At 31.3% G+C, this 25,533-nt stretch overlaps 3 protein-coding genes across 7 annotated transcripts; 2 read left to right on the forward strand and 1 right to left on the reverse strand.

The window, feature by feature from the left end:
• The first annotated feature begins 9,959 nt into the window (after positions 1-9,959).
• LOC113393007 (eclosion hormone) lies at positions 9,960-16,600 on the forward strand. Of its 4 annotated transcripts, none has more exons than XM_026629692.2 (3): positions 9,960-10,195; positions 10,743-10,844; positions 16,209-16,600. In XM_026629692.2, the coding sequence occupies exons 2-3, from the start codon at positions 10,754-10,756 to the stop codon at positions 16,382-16,384; spliced, it is 267 nt and encodes an 88-aa protein (XP_026485477.2). In that variant the 5' UTR covers positions 9,960-10,195; positions 10,743-10,753; the 3' UTR covers positions 16,385-16,600. The 4 variants fall into 4 exon arrangements, with proteins under 4 accessions (XP_026485477.2, XP_026485476.2, XP_026485478.2 ...); XM_026629691.2 differs by having other exon boundaries at positions 9,960-10,169; XM_026629693.2 differs by lacking the exon at positions 9,960-10,195 and adding an exon at positions 10,217-10,444.
• A 538-nt stretch (positions 16,601-17,138) lies between these two features.
• On the reverse strand, positions 17,139-21,320 carry LOC113393004 (chromobox protein homolog 1-like). Of its 2 annotated transcripts, none has more exons than XM_026629687.2 (6): positions 20,915-21,320; positions 19,974-20,154; positions 19,489-19,586; positions 18,973-19,114; positions 18,553-18,637; positions 17,139-17,941 (listed from the first exon to the last, which is right to left on the reverse strand). In XM_026629687.2, exons 1-6 carry the CDS (start codon positions 21,148-21,150, stop codon positions 17,853-17,855), a joined length of 831 nt encoding a protein of 276 aa, XP_026485472.1. In that variant the 5' UTR covers positions 21,151-21,320; the 3' UTR covers positions 17,139-17,852. The 2 variants fall into 2 exon arrangements, with proteins under 2 accessions (XP_026485472.1, XP_026485473.1); XM_026629688.2 differs by having other exon boundaries at positions 17,683-17,941; positions 19,974-20,145; positions 20,915-21,307.
• A 1,314-nt stretch (positions 21,321-22,634) lies between these two features.
• On the forward strand, positions 22,635-23,986 carry LOC113393005 (DNA-directed RNA polymerase I subunit RPA12). Its single transcript, XM_026629689.2, has 3 exons — positions 22,635-22,880; positions 23,161-23,371; positions 23,870-23,986. Exons 1-3 carry the CDS (start codon positions 22,754-22,756, stop codon positions 23,892-23,894), a joined length of 363 nt encoding a protein of 120 aa, XP_026485474.1. The 5' UTR covers positions 22,635-22,753; the 3' UTR covers positions 23,895-23,986.
• Positions 23,987-25,533: the final 1,547 nt, after the last annotated feature.

Genomic DNA, 25,533 nt, shown 5'->3' on the forward strand with positions numbered 1-25,533 from the left:
TTTTAGTGTTTTTTTTTATTCATAAGATGTTAATTCCTACGTGACTTGCATAACTAAACATAAAAAGGCCTACTCTCTGCGCTTTCAATTACATTTAAATCGCCATATATATGTATGTAAGTTAGCTTAAACGTCAAATTTGGATCTTGTCGTAAATGCTAACTCAGTAGTAATACAAACAAATTTAAAATGCTTATTTTGGCAATTAATTTATAAGTTGTGCATAAAAACTCATAATAATATTGACACTATTTTTTATATTAGGAAATTATAAAACTCAAATTTCTTATGATTAGGCAAACTTTTTCTTTCTAGTAGCGTATTTGCATGTTTGGAGATTACAGGCTCTTGGAGTATATTCAACGACGTTTAGAGCTATCTTTAATAATGAATATCTATTACAATGATATTTAAATTAGGCACCAAGTGTCAAATAAGTCCAGGAATGTTATATGAATATTTTTGGAGTCGTTATAGCTAGTGTAATTTCAGTAGTTCGGAATGGCAAAATAAAATTATGTTTTACGATGATGTTCCAATCTCTCTATATTACTTTACAATGCCTCGCAATCATCCAATTGTTTTTTTTAGTGACAGCTCAATCTTTTTTAAAAATATGAAATAGTGCTATATGCCAGTATTAAATGTTATTCCATATAAAATAATATTAATTAAAGTTTGACAAATTATTGATCGATCAATTATAATAATAATTGTAACTATATATGATAAAGTAAATTTAATAGTTTCTGTTATACTCATTGTAGTGTACACAGATCTGTAATAACTTTTTTTCCACTAGTTAGTGTACATTTGAAATATATAAAAGATTTTTGTGCAACTTAACTAAATTTGTAAATTAGAAAAATAAAATAGTTTGGTACTCATCATTACCATTAGCTGTTCGCATTAGCTCTTAGGCGTATGCGTCCACAAGGTCCCCAAACTCCTTGTTCTCCAACTTCCGCATTCAATCGAGTCCCGTCACCTTCCTCAACCTATATAGAGTAAGTGTGGCAAAATATATATAGCCCATACTTGGTAAATATGTAAATCCGCCCTTGATTCTTCAACCATACTGAAGAGTTATTCTGTAAGAAATTCAAGTCACCGCAGAATACGAGTGTTAATGTCAGAACGTGATATGCGACATTAACTCTAATAACTATCGGATACAAGTATCAAAATGCCGTAAGTCCATTGTAACATTTTACGACACTTGAATTCGTACTCGTTTTTAAGGTGTTTAGGATTTTAATATAAGTGTCACAAATAATGACGACCTTGATGTCAAGCACCCCTTGGAAACACGCAAAGATTTCGTCGTAGTCGAATATCACACTCGATATGTTCAAATTTATTTTATAACTAAAGATTAAAAAATAATCTTTACTGTTAGTTTTTATCCCGAACAAGTATATCTGTGAATGGGCTCTTGGATCTATTGGATGGTACTCACGGAAACCTGTTTGAATGATGAGTCATTTTATCTACAACAACACAAGACAACAACAACAACAAATTCAACCTATTATTTCATTCAGTCGGTTTAATTAATATAAAAAAAAACCTAATATATATGTATGCACCTAAGAAAAAAAATTAGCGCGGGTAAAGCAGCAGGTTCCGCTAGTGTTATATAGAACAAAAGTAAAATCTAAAGTAACAGACTATAAATGTCCAAATGCAGGGTGATTTACTTTACAGGAAAAGCTTTAGAGATTATTCCACGACGCTGCTCCTGTGTGATTGTGAGTACATTTGTAGAAGATTTTCATCAGATACAAACATCCTTATCATATAATATGAAGCACTAATTTGTTCTTCCTCGAATTTTAATCCGCTATCTTCATTTAATATGCACGTGCTTTTTTTAGATATAGATAGGCGAACGGACAAATTGGCCACCTGACGGGAATCGATCACCACCGCCCATAGACAATGGCGCTGTTAGAAATATTAACCATTCCTTACACCGCCAATGCGCAATAGTTAGACTGGCTCGCTCCCCTTTCAAACCGGAACGTGTAATACGGGCCAGCACAAAGCCCTACCACAAAGTATATATTACATACTTACTTACTTACATTAACAGCCTGTAAATTTCCCACTGCTGGGCTAAGGCCTACTCTCTCTTTGAGGAGAAGGTCTGGAGCATATTCCACCACGCTGCTCCAATGCGCTTGCACTTTTCCTCGCTATGTTTTCCTTCACCGCCGAGCACGAGATGAATTATAAACACTAATTAAGCACATGAAAATTCAGTGGTGCCTGCCTGGGTTTGAACCCGAAATCACCGGTTAAGATGCACGGGTTCTAAACACTGGGCCATCTCGGCTCAAATAAATATTAATAAAAAAAAATTATTATAAAACGCTAGTTGTCGCTCGAGTTTTAAGGATTGGTCGTCTGCTGTTGGCCATAACTTCGGTTCAGTGTTTTGGCCGTTAAAGGGCAACAGACAAACAGACATAATTACTTTCATATTTATAATATTAGTACAGCTATGCATTATAAAAGTATAATATTAATAACGCCACTGATCCTGCTATCTGTATCGTGATGACAGAAACATTTAAAAATTACTTTAACCCGTATGCTTTAGATGGCGCTTACCAAATAATTTATTTGCTATATGTAAGAAACGAAATTGTTTTTTGCAAGTAGGCCTGATATTGGAGCTGTAAGAAATACTAACCATTCCTTACATGGTCAATGTGCCGCCAATCTTTGTTCCTAAGATGTTATGTGTGTTCCTTGTGCCCGCCCTAGTTACACTGGCCCATCAAACCGGAACACAAGAATACTAAGTTTTGCAATTTGACGACCTCCGTGGTCGAGTAGTGTGTACACCGGTTTTCATGGGTACGCCACTCCGAGGTCCCGGGTTCGATTCCCGGACGAGTCGATGTAGAAAAATTTCATTAGTTTTCTATGTTGCCTTGGGTCTGATTTTCCATAACACAAGTGCTTTAGCTACTTACATTGGGATCAGAGTATTGTATGTGATGTTTATTATTTATTCATTATTAAACAATAGTCTTTAAATAAAGCATCCCATCTTCCGGATGACGTTCCATACCTAATAGGAACAACCCTCAGGACGTACGTATTCTTAGCGCTCTTAACTGAACTCAACATCGTGTCTCAGCGCTCGCTCGCCCGGTGAGGCTGTCAAGGCCTACAGGTCAATAACATATACACTTTCAATAAAACATAAAACATTCTAATGTGCAAGGTAAGTTCTGCTTGTTTATTTTTTCCTTTCCTTTTTTTTTAGCTTATGTAGTTATAATTTCCTGATATGATTTCCTCTCTCTGACCAATTTTTGACAAAAAACGGCTGTCTTTCTCAAAGGAAAATGCCTTTGATCGCTTGTGTATCCACTTCGACATTTGGGACACATTTGTGGGCCTCCAAACTAGAAGATTTCCCAGGGTTCCCACGTTTACGGGAAGGCTTCTCCCCTATTTTCTTCGGCGGAGCGGTTCAGCAGTTGCAACCTCCTCACGCTACCGCTCCGCGGCCTGTCCTGCGACATGACAGTTTCGCAGAAAAAAACCATAACGGAATAGGGGCTGCCCAGGCGATATTATATTAGTGAACAGTGCGAACAAATACAAGTGCAATGTCTAATACTTTATTTTCATAATACGATGGGATGATAATCCGATAAGTTCGGAAACAGTTCAACTGTCATACGTATTTATTATTAAGCTAACCATAATTTTAAGTTAAATCCATAACCGGTTTATAAAGAATAAGGAAGAAGAATTGGGTTATTCTTCTCTTAGCAGTGATAATGATGGTATTCAAGTTAAAGTTCCTATATAATAGAGATCTTTATTTTTGCAATGATAATGTTGCAGTTTTATTAATAGTACGTACTGAGTGTTCATATGTCAAGTAATTGTTTGAAAGTGTAACTCTGTCTTTATTAAATTGTTACCTTATGTACAGTCAGAGTAAGAAAACCTTCGTCAGTTTTCAAATTCATTCCTTTATCAAGTCGTAAACTCTTAGTATCTTTTGAATCTAAAGCACTAAACAGACAACTTCATATAAAATTAATCTAACACAGTATGATAACTGGGTTCAAAATAGTGTAACATCTTTGGACTACGTCTAGTGTCATATCAACATAAAAACTTTTTTATGGCTTAGGCCATTGTCATTACAAGATTTAAATTAGATATGATATCTTCTACTGAATTGTCAAAGTCCGTTAGTGTCATATACTTTCTTGCAATATCTTGCAATCTTAGAATAAAAACGCTTGTAATATTATTCGGCCGTTATTTTAAGTGACGGTTAATGTAATGACGTGACGTGTGATGAGTGGTTCCATCGCCACTGGGAAGTGGTGGTGATTCCTTGGCCTGCAAAAGCGGCGGATATACCCTATCGAAAATCTATGGGGTTTGATGGTGCAGCGGTGGATAAATAATAACGATAGAACCAAAGCAGCTGTCGTAGAACATTGCCGAAGTGTCTGGAAGGGCTTCAGAGGAATCGAAATATACTCTCGCCTTGTTGGATCAATGCGACAGCGACTACAAGCTGTGATTGATATGAATGGCGGATACACTCGTTTTTAATAAAATAAAAAAAGTTTTTTTTAAATGAATAAAATTTACCATAATTACTATTTATTTTTGCTATTTTATTTACTACTTCCGTCCTGTGGTTTCACCCGCGCTCTCGACAGATTTTATGTTTTCCTGGGATAAAAAGTGTCCTATATGTTATTCCAGTACATATTCTATCTGTGTGCCAAATTTTATCCAAATCCGTTCAGTAATTTTTACGTGACAGAGTAACAAACATACATCCTAGAGAAATCAGCCAGATCCATATACACAAACTTTCGTTTTCGCGTTTATAATATTAGTAGGAAGTAGGATTACTACTATGCACTCTCTTTTATAAGAGAAGACAATGTCTTAATCTCCGATGTTACACGAGCATTCACGAAGGGCTATGAGGTTTTGTGAAAAGTTATTTGTAATTATCATCCCGATTGACGGCGACCGACAGCCAACTGGAACAATTAGAGGCTTACTAGATGCGAGTATTTGATTATTATAGCTTTTAAACGCTATTTTACTCTTTGTTAGATGCGACTTATTATGACATTGCGACGCAATATGTCATACTCAATCGGTAAAGCAGATTATCGCTCATACTGCGCACACGAAAAAAGATCTTAAGGTGACAAACCTTTTCTTACCCCGACTGTACTTAAAAGATTATAATTATATAACTCACACATTAACAATAAACTAGCGTTCCTCGTGACTTTACATAAGTCTGTGTATACCTAAGCTATATGTACATATTCCAAATCCGATCAGCCCTTTTTTGTTCAAACACACATACAAACTTGCACATTTATAATATTAAAAGGATATTTACTTAATTATGTTGTTTAGTATCAGGTCGTTAAAATAGCCGCTATGTGTCAATGGAAAGACGTGGATTGGCTAAAAGTCGGTTCAATTCCCGGTACGTGAACTTTAATTTGATTTTGAAGATACATGAAAAATCCACCGAATCTTCCAAGACTTTTTGTTTTTAATTTTAATCATTTGTGCGGGTTTATACTATTTTCCCTAAAAGTTTAAATTACCAAAACCCTTTCTTAGTAAGACTCAACGTAAATATATCAATCAAGTTAATCGGGCTTAAAGTTGTAAGGATCTCGTGAACAGTGATATTTAGCTTCTGTGTAAATAAAACGATAGTCTTGGAGAATTAACAATGAATTATATTTGTTCAATAAGAAACAAATTATTGGTACCGGTATTGGAATATTAGTCCGCTTTGATAGGAAAAACAACGTGGAATTGAATTGGATGCTAAAATATATTTGTTCTAGAATAATCTCAGAATAAGTTCAAGGAAAATTATATGAACGTGAATGTTTCGTTCAAAGGATGAGCGCAGATTAACAAACACCGTTATATATTTCACACATTTTTTATCAATTATTAGAATATTTTAGAAAACGAAACAAAACATAATGAGAAGGCTTTTTTCCTCAATAAGATTTTTTAAATTACTAACTGTTATCCACTTGCTTGAGATAAATTAAATTAAAAATATGTTTGTTTTACATATATATCTGTCGTTATATAACTATGTCCTTGCATGTGATTAACACTTAACAAAAAATTGTGAATTTCAAATAATAATTATAATCACCATAATATATAATCACTATCAGCAATGAGTGAGAAGGAAAATTGGCGACAAAAGCCTTTACGCACTTTCACAGGGCAAGGCATTTTAAACTGACGACATCAATAACCATTTTATTAGATCGATCAGCGATTAGAACCTGGGACGTCGAGAATCGCATCTTTATTAGCACTAGAACAGTGTGGTAGTTATAAGGTTTAAAGATTGCCTTGTATTGCCAATACGCTGTCATCCGGTTATATCCCTTCGACACTTGTGTAATTATATTGACTAATATATATTATTGCTTGTACCGGAACATGATAACGCTTAGTTGTGTTACTTAGCTGTTAATTAAGTATTGAATATGTTTATCGTACTATTTGTATGTAGTACTTTGTATAAGTTTATTTCGGACCGTAATTCAAAAAATACGTTGTGACGTCACTTTCCAAAACGTTTTATTAAATCAACGCAAAATAATCTAATTTCTTAGAATACAATTTTCGATTCGATATTGTATATAAAGTCAAAATCAAAAATCTTTATTTAAAATAACGCTACAGTAACTTATTGATAGTCAAATATCTACCACCGGTATAAATAACCTCGGACTTGAGAGGAACCGGCGAAAGAAACCCAGCGGAAAAAACAAAAAAAATATAAATGTCACTTTACAATTATTGTTTTCATACAATTACAAAAAATATATTTTCGTCATTTGAAACAGCCTGGAAGCATCTCATTCCCAAGTCATTCGTTTTGTAATATCCTTCAGCACTCAATGCTCTTTAACAATCATTTTAAATTATACATTAATTGAACGTTAACAGTGAACGTTAACTTTGAAATATCTGTGACTAAAATAATTGAAAAGTAACTTTCATTGACTTTATAACAAGTGTATGTTTGTGATGTATAATATTTATTTTCTAATAATAGACCTGAAGCTGATTTCCACCATCCGGCTTCTGAGTGTCATTGAACAAGAGCAAATTGAATCTCAATTTGTATAATACTCTGGTGTCTAGCTTCTAGATGTTTCTCGGTGTTTTTTATTTGTATTATTGAGCAAATGCATTGTTAGAATAATATATCAATGTAAACATCAATTAAATTGCTAACACAAGAATAATACAAAATAATGATACTCCAATCAACGTCCAAAAGTCGTATAATTTCTTCATTTACAAGTAATCAATTTTATAAGATTTTAAAATGCCTGATTGACGTACAGTTCAGTCTAAGCCACGAGGTCTAAAAGGATAAAATGTCGCACAGGAATTATTTCTGGAACGAAGGTGAAATTAATACTAAGACAGATTTTTCAAAATTTAACTCCTAAGGGGATTAAATGAGGTATGAATGTTGGGATGGAAATTCGTCATTTCTGATGTTTGAAATCGATATTCAAATTTCCGTTAATGAGACAAAGATAGATGTTAAAGTTTCTTTTTAAAAAGGCTTAAGAGACTTAAATTTGTGATAAAAGTGTGTATGAAAAATCGTCGCTTTTGAGACTTTTCGTCACTGAATTGTATTTAGTATTCAGGTTTCTGCTAATGCGTATTACCATCAGTATCAGATCATAAATTAATAGATATTGCACAGATTTTCGGTTAAAAAGTTTAATTGTATTATTATAAGAGACTAGCGTCACGTCCCGGCTTCGCACGGGTACATCTTGTTGATAAAGAAAATGATATGATACAGATATAACTTATACAAAGAATGACGCAGGAATAATGAAGTTTTCTACGTTCTGGAGATTACCCCATACATACAAATTTCAGATCTTTATAATATTAGTATAGATAAAATAATCTAACAGTATTAATTTCCACAATCAAATTAAAACATACGTCCATTTGTATAATGGAAGCCCATGATCTCCCGTGGTTTTTAGACACGCTTGCTTAAGAAATACTATTAGGTTTCAGTATATAATGCTACTGGTTCTCTCAGATATCACAGTCTCTAATCATCTTCGTCTTCCTCTCCGAAGACAATAGAAAACCTTCGGTGAGACCAAATAGACCAAGTTTTTATAATTTAAATTTGTGGGTTAGCATTGAGATTTAAACGTGACTCGAATGCAATTGCTAATGACAATATCAAGCTTCTATGTAAAATCTTCCTTAAATAAATATTTTATCTGATAATTCTCGTAATATCTCATAACTCTGAGGATTATTGTCGTAAATCGGATTTTGCGGAAAGTTTTAACAAAACGATATATATTTGGATTTCAAAGTTTCCTTAAATACAAATTCTTGAATAATATTCCTTGAAAATTCTTTCTAAATAAATCGCTTCTACTAATGAAGTAATTTTGATAATTTATTTAAATGCTAAAGCAGATTGATATTGTAATTAAGGCTTGAAATAATTTGATGAAAACTTTTTAAATTATTAAATTAATTTATCAGGAAAGGATTATTTCCAGGACAGAATTAAAACTGAGGGCCGTAAGTAGTACTCATATTTTAAGTATTCGGCGCCATAATGAACATCTGAATACGGTAATAACATAAACTCATTTCAAGTTTGAAATTACCATTAATACAACATTTTGGATATAAGTATTCTCGACGGCGTGATTTCATATGCGGAAATGTTTTAAAAATTAAAAATCAATCAGAACAATTCTCGTTTTCCGGCAGGATTACGAATCTCTACATTAGGAAGTGTTTGGATCACAATTATTGTGATTTAAATAGATTGTGTGATAAGAAACCGCTTCCTAAATGCTATTACAATGCTGTTTAACATAGTACATATCGTTTCACGTGGCAGAAACCATTGCTGTTTAAAACGAGCCATGCCTTGAAGAGTCTAGAAGAATGCCAGCAATGTGACAAGTCAATTAGTTTAATCGTCGATGTCGAGCTACGTAGTACAAGTTTATATCTACAGGTTATTTACATTTGACTTTTTGTTCGTTCTTGCGGAAGTTAAAACCACCTCTGTCCTAAATATCGGGTTATGCTGCGACCGGTTTTGTATTATTATTATTTTTTATAGGAAATTTTATTTTATTGTTGTCTTTGACTCGAAATGGATCTCGTTATAATTATTTTCGATTCAAAACATCAACAACATTTAATACAATATCGAGTAAATGTTTTGTGTTTATATAATAAATTTAAATCGATATTGTGGAAGTATTTGTTTAATTTATCGAATTGCCCGTAGTCTCATCAAACATAGGCATTCAGGGGCCTGGGGCAATCATCGAAGGCTACCCGGCCGACTCTGAGACTAAAGAATATTGTGGATACTCAAATAAATTATTAATTGGTTAAATTTTGCAATTGTTTTAGATGTATTAATTTTTTCTTTTCATTTTGTCTTTTAAAATTATAGATGTTTAATTTTATACATTTATTTAAAAGATAAATTATATATTTTTAAAATTCGAATTTAGAACTTAAAGAGTTACCCTCTTATAACATATAATATAATTGGAGAATAGGTCTAATCAATGAACTCACTACTATCACTAGCGTAACTGTTTATTATGCGAAAAACTGGTTTTATGCTAACATATTGCAAGCCATTCACCGTGATGTAAGACAGCATGCACATTACGATGATTACATAACAGTGCGTGACGTCAAAATATTGATAAGAAATTAAATATAACCAAGTCCACGTTAGTCTTGATGATCAAACTTCCTACTTAGAACTTTCGGCTTTCGCAAAGTACATGGACCGTTTCCTGGGTTAGTCCTTATTCACGCGTGCTAGGTACAGCCTGCGCCCCACCCTATAGCGATCGTACGAGCATAGTTAACTCGTTTCATATTTAAGCACGAATCATTTTCGAGCGGTCGCTGATAGACGAATTTTTCATACAAATATAAGAATCTTTATTTCGAAACGAATCGACAACATATCATTCATGATCAGAGTGCGGTTTCTGGGTGGTTTTCTCATATTGTCCGATTTGAACTATTCGTATATACTCTCTATGAATTATAAAGTGGTGAGTTTGGTTTCTGAACTCATTCGGTGAGTATGATTAGTGATAATCTGCTGCCGGGTCGTGTGTGTTTTTATTTACGACGTTACATTAGGTATGAAGGAAGTAAATATATAATTGGTTGTGAAATAGGAAGTGTTTCTGTCGCATAGTTGACGTAGTGATTTCGCGAAGTTTGCTAGTTTCCTTAGTACTGAGTATACATTGTTTACGCGCGGATGAAATTTTTGTGTCGGTCTCATTAAATAAGTGTCAAAATTTATCAACGAAATGTAGATGTAAAGTATTTAGCTTCGTTCGAAATGAATTGCTTTAATTATTTGAGATTTTTAATTTATATTTCACTGTGATGGACATTATTAATAGGTACAGTAATGCTGAATATATGAAAATAAATAAATAAAAACAACAAATCGGTTCTTTGGTTTTAATTAATCATTTTGAGATTTTTTTATTTGGTCTCTATTCAATGTTACTGTAAAAATATAAACGTTTTAATGTAAAAATGATTTTCATATAGGTAAAATAAATATATATAAGAATCAAAATACGCCTGGTAAAATTGTTTTTTTTCAGGTATCTTCAATATGGTCGGAAAACTCACGAACATCTACACTTTGTTCTCCGTAGCAGTCTTTCTCTGTATTTTGGATCACGTCAACACAAATCCAGCTATTGGTAAGCAAAAACCGACCTTAAATCACGTTCATTTAGAGGTTATAAACTGTTTATGAATAATGACATATTACCTTTCTCTTTTAATAAATTTAAAGTTAAAATTATGAATATTTTAATTATTGATTGCCGTGATTGATCTTATTTTTTATTATTTATTTAGTTTCATATAAAGTATTATTGAGTATGTGTTAAATAATTTATTGTAATCTTACAGCCGGTCTCTCTTTTATTTAATTTATTTATAATATTATTTACAAAGTAATATCCGGAACTATTATTGGTTAGGTTTTGTAATGTTTTTTTTTTTTTGTTTAATTCAATGAAATAATATCAATTCTTTCCTAAATAAATAAAAAGATCATTTATTATATTTAAATCAATATTATATATATAAACAAAAAAATGTTTTCTGAGCTCAAAAATTTCAGTCAAATACTTTTTCATTCTTGTAAAACATTATTCAAAATTTTATGTTATTATAATAAAATGTTCCCGTTTTAATTACGTTATTTTTTGAGAAAAGCTCGGCGTATTTTGGGGATGTCGATGTCATCATAGTGGATAGACGTAAATTAACATGAAGCCGGATTATTTAATAATAATTATATTATTGTCACTTAGAGATAATTTAATATGAAAATATTTAATACGTTTGTAAGATTGTAATTATAAATGATATTCATCACTTATCGACACGAAAACGAGTTCCTTCTTAAAACAAAAAAGGGGAGTTTTCTATGTCGTTAGGCGTAAGAACTTTTTGCTAAAAAAATATACTATATTAATATGTACTATACTAATACTATATATTTTACAAATCATAATAATAATTATCGCAAACATGATATATGAATCTAATTAAAAGAGCAGTGTATTTTATCCTAAAGTTTACAGATTCTTCTTGTTTCTTTCAATTTGTTTACATAAACTTCAACGTCATACGACATGTATAAAACACGCTATGAAAATAAGGCAAGACATTAGAAATATGTTTATTAATTCTAAAAGATTTTAAGCACGTATCTCAGTTTATTCTTTCATTATTATGTAAACAAAACTTTAGCGTATTTTGTAAATAGCACTGTGAAATATGTTCAATCGATTCAACTTTCTACGTTTTGCGGTTTCGCATTAAATAACGTGTCTTAGGTGAAAAATAAAGTGAAGACGTGCGTGCGAACCGAGGCAATGACCCCAATCCGCGTTTTAGCCGGTTTACTTTCGCCGTATTATTACGCAATTTCACCTTACCCGCTTACACTTGACCTCGTAACGACAGTGTCGTTTTGAATGAGAAGAAGTTAACGAGAAAAACAGTGAAGCAATAAAGAATAGATTACTTGCGTAATGCTGATTCATTGGATTTAGGTAATGTTACTAAGTCCTAAGAGTAAAGTCATGGATTGCATAAGAAAACTTAAAGTCATACCTTTAGTACTATTATGCAAACAATATGTGTGTATGTTAAAAATATTTAACATTTTCAGAGTAAACCAATAAAGACCGATTTCAGCATAATTTTTTAAGCTAAGAACAAATCATTAAGATAAAATATATCTATATATATTTATACGGAAGCATCGAAAATAGTTTTAAATTTTATTAATAAATATAAAAGAATTTAATTAAACATATAATCATTCGAAATATTTTTAAAAATATAAATGAGATACTAATATAAATAGAAGATTCAAATGATGACCAAACTCGATACTAGTAAAAACAAAAATAAACTTTCAGCTGAATTCCACTTCTGTCATGTTTTTTGTCCTTTCGGCTTTCAAAATTAACGAACAATATGGCAAAACTAGGTTACATCTATTAGGAATAGGGAAAAGTTGCAAAGATAGACCACGTTTCAGGCGATAGACGTAATCTTTAGTCAGCTCGTGTGTTCTTTGCAATAGATAACGTACTTGTTAATCCTTGTTCTAGATAAGAATTAAGGGTCAGTTGTTAAGTTTGAATTTTTTGATGTCATATACATTTTAATTCAATTATTGAAGGATTGTTGCTATTTTCTTAATATAAGTAACGTATTTTTGCTTTAACACAATATGTACTAGCGCGTTTTTTTCTACCCGACTGAGGAAGAGTAGTGTTTAATGATAAAAACAAAAAAAAAATACAAAATCTATCGAGTGACGGATGATTTCACGTACATAAACGACAATTCATAAATATATAAAGATTACCTTTGATATTTATGCTTCTTAATAATATTTAAGGCTCGAAACTGATTGAATTATGCGCATAAATTAAAACAATTAAAAAAAAAAGGAAACGCTCGACCACGATAGGTACCTTGGAGATCGGATAAATAAAGTTAATTCTGTGATTCTAAAGTGTGAAAAAGGATAACCCTAAATTTAAGTATTAAAAAATATTTTTTATTTGAAATTAATTTTAATATTTTTAATCAACTCTTATAAGAATTAATTGTGTTGTAATTAGGGCATCGAAACTCGGTTCAATTTTTAAAACCCGGGTTTTCAGGTCTAAGAGTAATCAAAACCCGGGTAGGCCGGTTTTTTCGAGCATTTTGATCGTTTTATTGTATTTTTTTTAAAATACACTAATCTGCCTTTATATATCGATTTCTTACAATGAGTACAAAATATAAAGGATGAGGAAGAATTTAAATAAATGAAAACGTACTTTACGAATTACAAAATCAGTTTTAATGTTTAAAAAAGTGATAAAGATTTATCTTTTCTTCAGAATATCTTAAAACTTAGTAAGTAATCTAGTCTTTTTTAAATCACCGGCTTGCAGAGATTAGTTTTAACATTAAATCAATTATTTTACAGGTAACATTCACTTATTGTATTTAAAAGCTAATAAAAATAATATCTTGGCGTTGGCAAATTTTCAAGAGGTATATTTTGTTTTTTGGTTGTGCGTTTAATCAGATTAACAATTTTGTTTAGCATTTCATCACCTGTAGGCCGATAAAAAACTTATTTATCTTCATTTTGAATGTTCTCAAAATATTTACCCGGATTAGTCAAGTACTGTAGTGTTGCTGCTTGAATTAGTCTTCTTTTTGCGTATTGTTTGCTCAATACAGTTGCCATTTTGTTACTTAGCGGTGTCTTCATTTCATCCATTTGTTTCAATGCAAATTTTAGGGAAACATCAGCTGTAAGTAATGTTGCATCACGTCGACATAGCGCCTCGACGACAGTTTTAATAACATCCAATATTTTATGGATCTCATCTATATTTCTCCAGTCATCATCAGTAAATGCAATATTTTCAATTTCAGAAACCGACCTAACATGGTAGAAATGCTTCTCCAGCGCGTTTTCCCATCTAACAGCAGGGAGTACTCCTGTCCAAAATCAGCTCTGACATGTTTTTGAAGGATGTCATCGTTTCTTGTCGGAGAGCTCTTGAAGATTTTTACCACTTTTCGTACTTTTGATAGCAGATTGTTGTATCTAAAAGACTGTGAACTGAAAGACTCCATAAACGAGGATTCATTATTAAATTCAACACCATCCTCGTCATTGTCTGTAGAATTCATTTCGTCGTTAAATTCTACAGTTCGCAGTCTTTGAGCCATTACCGATAAAGGCAAATCTTCATCCTCGTCAAGTTCGGCAAGCTGAGCGACGTTTTCCTCGAAGCCGGCATTGCGTTTGTACATTACGTCCACAATTGCCAGCTGAACGGCATCAGCGATGCATAGCTGATGGTATGACTTAAGGGACTTCCCTAATGCAACCATTAGGCTGCAACCGTCTGTGGTTTGACCGACGATATCATTTGTTAGAGATACCCCATGTTCGTCCAACTTGGCCTCAATCAATTGTACGCATGAGGCTGCATTCATGGACCCGTTATTGCGTATGAGATCTAGATTTCGAAAACTGCTATCTTTTGCAAAACATTGGTAATGTATTTTAGGATGTTCAGTCTTGTTATGAGAAAACAAAACATACACAGGCTCATTGGAACAGTCAAGAAGGCTATCACATTATACTGTTGAACACAGTCTTATCCGATTCAAAATAAATAAATATTAAAATTGTGAGGACAATGATGGCAAAAAAATTGTAAGCAGAGTATTCAGTTCAGAAATCCTATTAAAATTTTAATCATTTATAATATACAGCTACATTTATTATAAGCTGCCAGTCATTATAATTATCAAATAACATGTATATTACTATACGTATAGCATGTATTGTATGTATAACATGCATATTACTTACTTGCAAATAACACAGGTGTATTACACCATGTGTATTGTTATTGCACCATATTTTATCATTTGTAACATAATCTGTGTGAAATTCATGACAGATTATTATTATAATTTATTCATTAAAAAAATAAATTTACCGTAATGACAGTCCATTTAAATCATAATAAATACATATTAAAAACTAAAATATAAATTTAATATATTTTTATATTATTATGGTTTTTTGTTTATTAACTTTTAATTATGCCACTAGGTCCTATTTTGTATCAGTCACCTTTAGGTCTTTACCATCTGATGCATTAGATGGTAAAGACGTAAAAGCGACTAATCGTTACAGTCGGAATTGCTTCAATTAAATATTAAAGTCAAAAAAATAATTATTTAAATATAACACTGGAAAAGACTATTATATTTTACGACACTTTTAAAATCATAATTGATTTATCTGTAATACATTTAATCCAAGAATGGGAACATTGTAATTTGATTTAATTTTATTCTTTGTCTTTAAAAATAATAGATTAATTTAATCGTTATTAGAGCCAATATTACATTTACGAATCCTTATCATATCGCGTATTATTTCTACTATACCCACTTGATTAATATTACCACGAGTCGCGACGGCTTTAAGATCGCGTTAAGCGCTTTTACATTGTGCTTAAAGTTTCGCTAATGTACCACTAGTTTTTTCTATCTATTTGTACGCGTCTGCGTTATCTCTTTTTTATTAACTGGGGTAGCGCGAAATTAACTTTTTACACGGAAGTGTTTACGAAACGTCGCGTGGGCATAATTAATTTTGTTACACTATATTCTTAAATGTAATATAAAATTGAAATATATATTTATTCGTTATGACATAGGTATGAATCAGACCGTAGGTCAGTTTAATTATTACAAAAAGGTACGCTATTATTTTAGCAAACATTTTTTTCATTAAGAACTTGAACAGTAAAAAAACAAAAAGGTTATTTACATTTACTTCCCGTCTTCGAAAATATTGTTTCTTATGAATAATATTACATTTAAAAATAATTATAAGGCGATTTAAGCATAAGGTAAAAGTCTCAACTGTTTTGATTGCATTTTACTCAATGGTCTATCCATAAATATTACTATTTAATTATAAAAATATACTTATTTCCCAGCAACCGGCTACGATCCTTTCGAAATCTGCATCGAGAACTGCGCTCAGTGTAAGAAGATGTTGGGCGCTTGGTTCGAAGGATCCCTCTGCGCTGAATCCTGCATCAAGTTCAAAGGAAAACTGATTCCAGAGTGTGAAGACTTCGCTTCCATTGCGCCTTTTCTCAACAAACTTTAAAAAAAAAAACTAGATTGTCTATGTAATACTCGCTTCGATTTAAAGGACCTGTCAAATACTTAATAGTTTATAATTTTTTTTTGAAGTTTTGTCGCGAACTTCGTATGTAATGCCAAAGCATTTAACTTTAATTATGTAAGTCGTTACTTATACAGGGTGGTATGATATAAGATTTTTGTATAATAGAGCAAATAAATAAAATATGTTATTTTTAAATATCATTTATTTCTTACACATAATTTTATTTAAAACGATTCGTACACATAGTCATTTAAGGAATATCAATAATTAGCAAAGGTCACATTTAAATAATCTATTAAAAAAATATTTTATTTTGCACCTCTATGGAAAACGAAAGCAATTAATCCTATCTTCCTGGCGTAAATATTTTTTTATATGTATAATTTATCCGTTTTATTTATCAAATATAGGGTATTATTCTAAAGAGAATGCCTTTTTGTTCTACAAAGATGTGACGATACCTTCTATTAAAAGCATTTAGAGGTCCTACACACTAACAGGTTTCACTTGAAATTACAATAATTTTTTTTTGAAGTTTTGTCGCGAACTTCGTATGTAATGCCAAAGCATTTAACTTTAATTATGTAAGTCGTTACTTATACAGGGTGGTATGATATAAGATTTTTGTATAATAGTATGTATACATACAGTAATATGTATACATATTTGATGAATATTTCAATCACTTAAAATTTATCGCTGTTCACTATACTCCGACGTATATGAACATACCATGTTTCCATTATGTATTTAAAATTGGGTATTAAGATTTTATGTTTTACTCCTCTTTTTTTTACTTACTCTTTGTTTGAAACTGGAACACAGCAATAAAAATTATTAAAGTTTATCAGGAGAATTTATGTTTGGGTTGAGTCCATCTGGATGGCCCTGCCTTCGTACTAGTTGTCGCCCGCGGCTTTACTCGCGTTTTAGGGCTTGATCGTCAGGTCACTGGCCTTAATGAAAAAACGCATGCATTATATGTGTATAATAGCTTTACAGTACATTTTAGTAATAGAATCCCAGTCCTTAATAAGAGATAACTTAGAAAAGAGTAGTAAATTTCCCAATGATTAATATTAATGATTTATGAATCCAATTCAAAACATGAAAGTTTATTTGGTGGGTGTGGTTTGGTATAAGGAAATAGAAAATGTAAGTCTCAATATTACTCCGTTAACACATAGATGGCGTTAGTGTCTGTCTACATCCATATCATCTGAATCGAATAATGTCCATGACACATTATTAGCAACTTGTTTTAATTAGTACCATAAATCCTTCGATGCTCATGAATGAGTACCTGAATGAATCCTGAACGAATGTAACCTTTAATAATAATTTAAGGTATGTATTCAAATACATCGTGTATTTGAGTTAAATATAATTTTAAGTCAGTTATTGAATGTCGTCAGTAGTCTTTACTATTGGCATTGTAAAACGCGAGTCAGTTGACTGGCACTTCTATGGATTGGCTTTCAGGTTCTGATATCGGTGGTTGTGGTTCTGGTGCTGGCATTTCAACTGGAGCTTGTTCTGTAACAGGTTGGTTTAAAATAAGATTTTCAAATTTAGTAAAAAATATTTTATTTTTTTATTACACACGAGATATTATTTTCTGATTACTAAAGGAAAGAAGGAGAAGACGAAGGATCATTGGCTGTATGAGTTTTACGAGCCAAGAAACCAATGCTTGATGGTAGAATAATAATTAATCATAATTACGTGGTACCCATAACGACAGCCTAGCAAAGCCCTAACATCGGTGATCATCACTGTCTACTGTGTTTGAATTAAAAAGAATAAATATTATACTATCTTTTCTCTTGTAAACCTTATTAACACAATTAATATTGACTACCAATTAAACGTATATAACATCTAATTGTAGCTCCTAATTTGGAACTGTGATAGTTTATGAGTTTTTATGTAATTGCTTTGATTTCATTCAAATATACTAGTATGTTAAAATGCGTGATTAAAGAGTACTTGTGGATAAAATTCAAATAACTGGAGTAAAATAGCTTTTTTTAAATTAATTAATTACCGAAGATTAACATAATAATGGTTCTGATTTAAATTAATAAGAAAATTAGTAAAATCTTATACATAGTGCTAGAACTTAATTGAAATATTAGTACAGCTACCTGTCTGTGTGATGCTGACAGTATCTTCCTGGGTAACTTCCATTGGAGTTTCAGTATTAATCTCTGAAGTTTCCAGTGGTGGAAGCTGAAATAGGAAATTGTGTTACAATATTTTTCTTTAACAACTAGAACCAGAACAAAAACATTAACCAAGAAAATTGATAAACTAGAGGAACCTACAAGTTTAGAATGTATTTTAAAAGTTTATTATTTTTTTATTTTACAACTTATATGTCAAGAGTAATAAATCTCTACTTGAGGATGTATTCCTGACTATCACAATTGGATGGTGACTTTGTTGTGCTGAAATGAACCAACCCACAGAAGCACTAATATATTGCAGATAGGCAATAAAACCAAAAAAAAACTTTTTTTGCTAAGCTAAGAAATGTCTTTTGACTAATAAGAAAATTGACTCACTTCTGGGGCAGCTCTTGGCACTCTTCCTACAGGATGTCTTACACTGAATGGGGCACACTGTTCATAGTAGTTTATCACAAAGTCTGGGAATGACTCTCCTAAATCGTGTCCTGGGACTACATCCATTTCTTGACAGTCTTGCCTGGGGAAAATAGCATTATTATTTACAAATATTTTACATGTGTTATTTATTAGTATTTAAAAAAAAGAGTAAATAAATACATAAGCCTGTAAGAACCAAATACACAATATACGATTTAAGGCAGGAATCACTGAAATCTCATAGCAATCGCAATTATTAAAACAAAATGAACATTTTTATCTTTCATTTTTTATCTAAATGTTTATTTATTATTTGGTTGAGATGTTTATGCATAATCCTTTCCTATAATTTCTCTAATTATAAAAAATACGAAACAAAGCATACACTACATATTTTCAAGATGTGTACAAATTAATGGAACTTGCTTTCTTTAAAGTGGTATATATATTAAACTAAAAACCAACACAACCTACCATTTTACTAAAAAGTATAGTGTGCCATGGAAAAGTTGCCCCGCTAGAATTTTCTCTGGTTGTAGTCCTCTCGCCAAACCTCTTGGTTTCTCTACCTCCTGTAATTCAAATTTATATTTCTTTATTTTAATATAACGACCTACATCTGATTAAAAAAATATTCATGTGGTATCAAAAACTTAATATTACCTATAAATTAATATATTATAATATAATATAACTTAATATATTTAACACTTATTAGTGGCCACAATAAAAACTTTTTGTCTGTAGCAAATTTGATGACCAAAAGCTTACACTTGATATTTTATACATATCTTATATGCAATGTCAAGAGTAAGCTATCATATCACAGCTATATTACATGAGCAATACTTAGGAATATAGTTTGTAATTATAATTATATAATTTAATCACAATACAACAGCATTTAAAAAAAATTACGTTTAATTAAAAAAAATAGTCAAAAGAGCCAAATAAATTACCTCAACTTTCTTTTTCTTATCTCCCCTCTTTGCTCGTTTGCGGGTTGAATGTCCCTCCTCAACCTCAGGAGGTGCAGCTACCTCCCTTTCTCTCTTTAGACGAGCTTCTTCATACGCTGATATTAAATCAGGGCAATCTAGATTATCCTCTGGTTCCCATGTGTTATCCTCACTGAAAAAACTTGTTCCTCTTAGTATATATTAGCAATCTCGTCACTGCCTCATCCATGAAATTAAAACAAATCTTCATGTTCAAAGGAGCATAAAGTACCTACTGTTTTATATAGACAATATATTATGTATCTGATTCAACTTTTCTTTTTCCCACTGATGGGCTAAGGTCTCCTCCAAATTTGAGGAGAAGATTTGGAGCATATTCCAAGACACTGCTCCAATGCGGGTTGGTGAATACACATGTGGCAGAATGATTTGTTGAAATTAAGACACATGCAGGTTACCTCACAATGTTTTCCTTCACCACCAAGCACGAGATGAATTATAAATACAAATTAGGCACATGAAAATTCATTCAAGCACCACTGAATTCTGATACAACTTGAACAAAAAATTGAACACGCAATCATAGGCTAAAATGCACAGGTTCTAACTGCTGGGCCATCTAGGCTATTGTTTTTGTTTTAAAATAATAAATAAAACACTGTCATAAATTGACAAATTGTTTTCTTTGACACACCACCACATAAGACATACTAAATTAGATCCTAATTATAGAAAATTGACAAAGGTTATGTAAATTAATTTCAATAAATAAAGCCTACCAAGCCAACAAACATGTTTGATGTGTAATATCTCAATGTAAGTGGTGTTATAACATATGCAATATACCTGATTTCAGTAATATAAAATTTGTCTGCAATAACGAAATTTACCTTTAAAAATAACATAGCAAGTTTATTATCTTATAGTTTGTATATACTTACTTCGAATAACCTTTCCACTTTAGCAAGTATTCCACTTTGCTATTTTTTATTCGCCGATCTAATACTTTCTCGACCGAAAATTCTTCATGTTTACCGCTCTGAGGTCCAATAATTTCTGGTGGCTGTATCGGGGGCTGGATTGGTAATTTGTCGGTGTCCATCGGCTGATCAACTTGCATCGTAGGATCCACGGCTTGTGGATAGGTTAGATCGGTAGATTCAGATAGAGCCTCCATGGTTATTTTCAATTATAATGTTAATTCCCACTATGTAAGTATTAAAAAATTCACGATCGTGACATTTTTATGACTAAAATATAAACATTGCAAATATCACGAATATCATTGTATTCTAACCTTGGAATTAGCGTCAGTGATATATTTCGTGTTTAAATCAAATATTACAATTAACTTACTAATAATAGTTCAAATGCAAAGAAGAAGAACGGTTAATGTTCAAGCTTCGAAGTGAGTTTAGTTTTACACAGACCCAAACATCACAACAAAAAATAAAGATGCGAATTGTGAAGTGTCAATCTGTCAAATGTCAACTACGAATTCTAAGTAATGTATCTGTTGCTCCTTTGCCAAAGATCATTGATGCATAAATTTAAAGAAATCAAAATATTTACTTTTGCATCTCAATATATATTCGGTAATGTTATGAATGTATGTAAAAATATTAATGTTTTTAAGAGAAAATGTGATACTCATAGCATTAGTAACAGGATCTTAGACAGCGTTCAAAAAGCCTCTGTTGCCAAATAAAAAAAAAAATTTAAAGAAGGCTTATGTGCGAGGTTACAATTATTGAGTTTATGGTTGATAGCACACCTTGGGAATAAAACTATTGTTTTTCCTGGCTATTTCTTTTAATCATCATCATCATTACATAGTATAAAACAAACCCGCTTACCGCTGTCTGTTCCTGTGTATGCTTAGATCTTTTAAATTACACAATGGATTTTGAATCGGTTTTTAATAAATAAATTGTATCAAGGGAAAGGTTTATATGTATAATACATGCACAATATAGCAGAGAAACACTGATTATTTTAGAGGTTTCTAAAGTGATATCATAAATAAACACATTTGTTGCGCTTACATTGCAAACGCTGGCTGAACCTTACGAGATAGATCAAAATAATTTACTACAGTATTGTATACCTTATAAGCGTCTTCAAAAAAGTCCGCGATGGTATATTTCTATCTCTTAGGGACGATCCACAACAACCATTTTTTATCCTTTACTTTTTACCAGTAAAAAGTTAATAATGGCTTATTTTCGAAAGCGATTTTAAGCAATACAGCATTAATCCTTATCCAATTAAATACCTCAAATATATTGTGCATTTAATATAGCCCTCACTATTGCCCTTTATAGCATGTAATTTAAATTAATATTTTCAAAGATATTATAGATTTAAAACGCAGGGACACAGCTGTTTGTTTTGTCTAATAATTGAAAAACTGTGAATGTTGTAAGACATTTTGTAGTATATTTAGTGGCAGCATTGCACCCGTGCGAAGCCGGGTCGGGTCGCTAGTATTGAATATTTGTAAATAATAAAATTTTTGGCTAAAAAGCTGAAATTCGCGCCGCCAGTTCTTTTGTTATCTTTAACGAAATTAGAATTTTCAGATTGGCAATATTTAAACATTGACAGCTCTACTACTGGCAGCATTTATGTTATTGATATTGACTATAATGTATGTTGTGTTTATAAGATATATAACCTCAAATTACAATTTAATGTAATTATTTCTAAAATTTATCAATAAGTTACATTATTGCTAAAAAATAATTTATCATAATTGTATAGTTTTACAGACTACTAAAATGCAAGGAACTGGTCCATTTACAAGTACTTCCGCATTCTGTGCAAAATGTGGTTCTATACTGCCCCTTTTACAAGAATTTGGACATGTAAAGTGTTATGCATGTAAAGCCATTTATGACCCTGAAAGTAAGTTCTAATATGTATGTAAGGAAACTGAAAATATAAGTTATTTTAAAGCAGTGTATACTCGTAAGTTAATAATCCATATCACCTGCATTTTATTAGCTTTTATTAATAAAATCTTACACAAGCAGAGTAACTAAACTATCTACAATATACTTAATATTGTAGTTGTTTTCGAAATTCAAAGACTGAATGTTATAAATCACACAGTGTGAAAATTAGATAATTGTATTATTTTTATTTACTTATTTCACTCTATTAATATCAATATTCATTTTTTTAGGTTTCAGCAATATAAAGTTCAATTACACAATACATTTTAATACGGTATCAACTCTAAACAATGATAATATTTTAAATATGGACAATCCCGAAGGCCCAGTGGTAGAAAGAAAGTGTCCGAAATGTGGCAACGATAGAATGTCCTATGCAACATTACAGCTGAGATCAGCTGATGAAGGCCAAACAGTGTTTTACACCTGTGTTAATTGCAAGTAAGTAATATACATGTTATACATACAATACATGCAATACTTATAGTAATATACATGTTATTTGATAATTGTAATGACTGGCAGCTTATAATAAATGTAGCTGTATATTATAAATGATTAAAATTTTAATAGGATTTCTGAACGGAATACTCTGCTTACAATTTTTTTGTTATCATTGTCCTCACAATTTTACTATTTATTTATTTTGAATCGGATAACACTGTGTTCATCAGTATAATGTGATAGCCTTCTTGACTGTTCCAATGAGCCTGTGTATGTTTTGTTTTCTCATAACAAGACTGAACATCCTAAAATACATTACCAATGTTTTGGTATTCATCTTTCTATTTCCTTTGTGACAGTAATTTTGCTGGCTGATATTTTAAATTATAGTTAGAAAACTAGCTAGTAAAACTATCATTTAATGTATGTGGGTATAAAATGAATATGATATTTAGATTTATTGTACTTAATTTTACTATTGACTTATTGTTTCAGGTACAAAGAAACGGAGAATTCATAAAACTACCTGAGGAGACAATGTAGATATTATTTCTATGTTTGTAAAATAGATGTATAATAAATGTAATTAACAAAACATTTCTTCGAAAAAAATTAATAACTTATTAAAGATAATGATATTATATTTTGCACAGAAAAATGTTTTACTCATCTTGTAAAATAGTCGACATATATTTATTACGACTCGGATATAAGTTTCAATTGAAATTATTTGACCAAAATCTTCATTACATATGTATATACATAATAATTATAATTGCTTAAGACATATTCATAATCAAATATAGACAGTTCAAATCTTCTTTTTACAGGGCACAGATTATTTCGCTAATGTCACTTATGACTTAGGAATCGAATATAGTCTATTCCAATCACAAGATGACAAATAAACAAAATTGGAAATCATATTGACGCAATGTCATTGATTGACAGCGTAAATAATCTATGACTAATCATAGATTTGCTAAAAATATTTATAAGTTTATATTTGTATGATCATTTTTAAAGCTTTGTAAAATGTAGGTTTTTAAGATTTCGATTTGTTTGAACTTTGGGTAGATCTTATTTATTTAGAATTCATATTTTATTCTGTGTTTAAAACATCCGAACGGTAATATTTTTTATATTTACATATTGAATAAAAAAATGATTTTTTAAATGACAATCAAAATTCGTTTGTTGTCAAAATACAAGTTTTGAAACATCCCCGTTACCATTTTATCTATCCATTTAATAAAATTGGTGTGTATGTTTGTAATATTAAAACAACCGCTTTTTACTAAATGCTATGTATACAGGACACATACCAAAATAGCATTTTTTAAAATTTTTGTCTGACTGTCTGTCTGTTTGTCGGCTAATCTCTGGAACGGCTTTACCGATTTTGACGGGACTTTCACTGGCAGATAGCTGATGTAATAAGGAGTAACTTAGTACTCTTTATTTTAGAATTACATACACATTAATAATTATGTCACGCTGCAATGTCCAAATACTCTCCAGTACCGCGCGCATCCCTCGCGCATACCATCACCCCGCCGCGCCGTCACTGCCTATCAAAAGCTGCCTAATACAGAATTAATAAGTTATAGTAAAATCTGCGAACTGTACAATAACTTTTTGTTATATATAAACGCGCACGAAATCGCGGGCACAGCTAATTCTTTATATAAGTAAACTCATTTTAAAACAGTTCTTATCTATCTTTAAGAATATTATCCAATACGATGCTTCAAATGTCGTCTACATAATAACGTATTTTATTTCCTACCACGCGGGTAACTCATACGAAATTGCTCTCTCATTCATGAGGATCGCGACCCCGACATTACAACGGAGCTTGTTGTTGACTGTTTTACGTTTAGGGCCTTTGCACACATTAATATAAAGTTTCTTACAATATATTCTCAATTTTTTATCGAATAAATATTTGTCTTTAGACCGTAAAATATATATATATATATATATATATATATATATATTAAGTTACGGTATTCTTTATTTTGTTAAAACTATCGTGTACTACGAGTCGCGCAGAAGGTAAGAGAAGAGATCAGATCAGAGACCTGATGGGATGGAAGAGAGAGATGGATTACTGATAACCTACTAACGGTACCTATATATTATAAGAATCAAGTTCA

Source organism: Vanessa tameamea, chromosome 12 (genome assembly GCF_037043105.1).
Source record: "Vanessa tameamea isolate UH-Manoa-2023 chromosome 12, ilVanTame1 primary haplotype, whole genome shotgun sequence".
NCBI lineage: Eukaryota > Metazoa > Arthropoda > Insecta > Lepidoptera > Nymphalidae > Vanessa > Vanessa tameamea.

Bases quoted from the DNA above. Each gene is read 5' to 3' on its own strand.
- LOC113393004 (XM_026629687.2), bottom strand. From the start codon at position 21,150: ATGGAGGCTCTATCTGAATCTACCGATCTAACCTATCCACAAGCCGTG. The intron at 19,115-19,488 runs GTAGGTTGTGTT...TATTTTCCCCAG, and splicing joins CTATACTTTTTAGTAAAATG to GCAAGACTGTCAAGAAATGG. The intron at 18,638-18,972 runs GTGAGTCAATTT...TTCCTATTTCAG, and splicing joins TGCCAAGAGCTGCCCCAGAA to CTTCCACCACTGGAAACTTC.
- LOC113393005 (XM_026629689.2), top strand. From the start codon at position 22,754: ATGCAAGGAACTGGTCCATTTACAAGTACTTCCGCATTCTGTGCAAAA. The intron at 22,881-23,160 runs GTAAGTTCTAAT...TCATTTTTTTAG, and splicing joins AGCCATTTATGACCCTGAAA to GTTTCAGCAATATAAAGTTC. The intron at 23,372-23,869 runs GTAAGTAATATA...TTATTGTTTCAG, and splicing joins TACACCTGTGTTAATTGCAA to GTACAAAGAAACGGAGAATT.
- LOC113393007 (XM_026629692.2), top strand. From the start codon at position 10,754: ATGGTCGGAAAACTCACGAACATCTACACTTTGTTCTCCGTAGCAGTC. The intron at 10,845-16,208 runs GTAAGCAAAAAC...CTTATTTCCCAG, and splicing joins CAACACAAATCCAGCTATTG to CAACCGGCTACGATCCTTTC.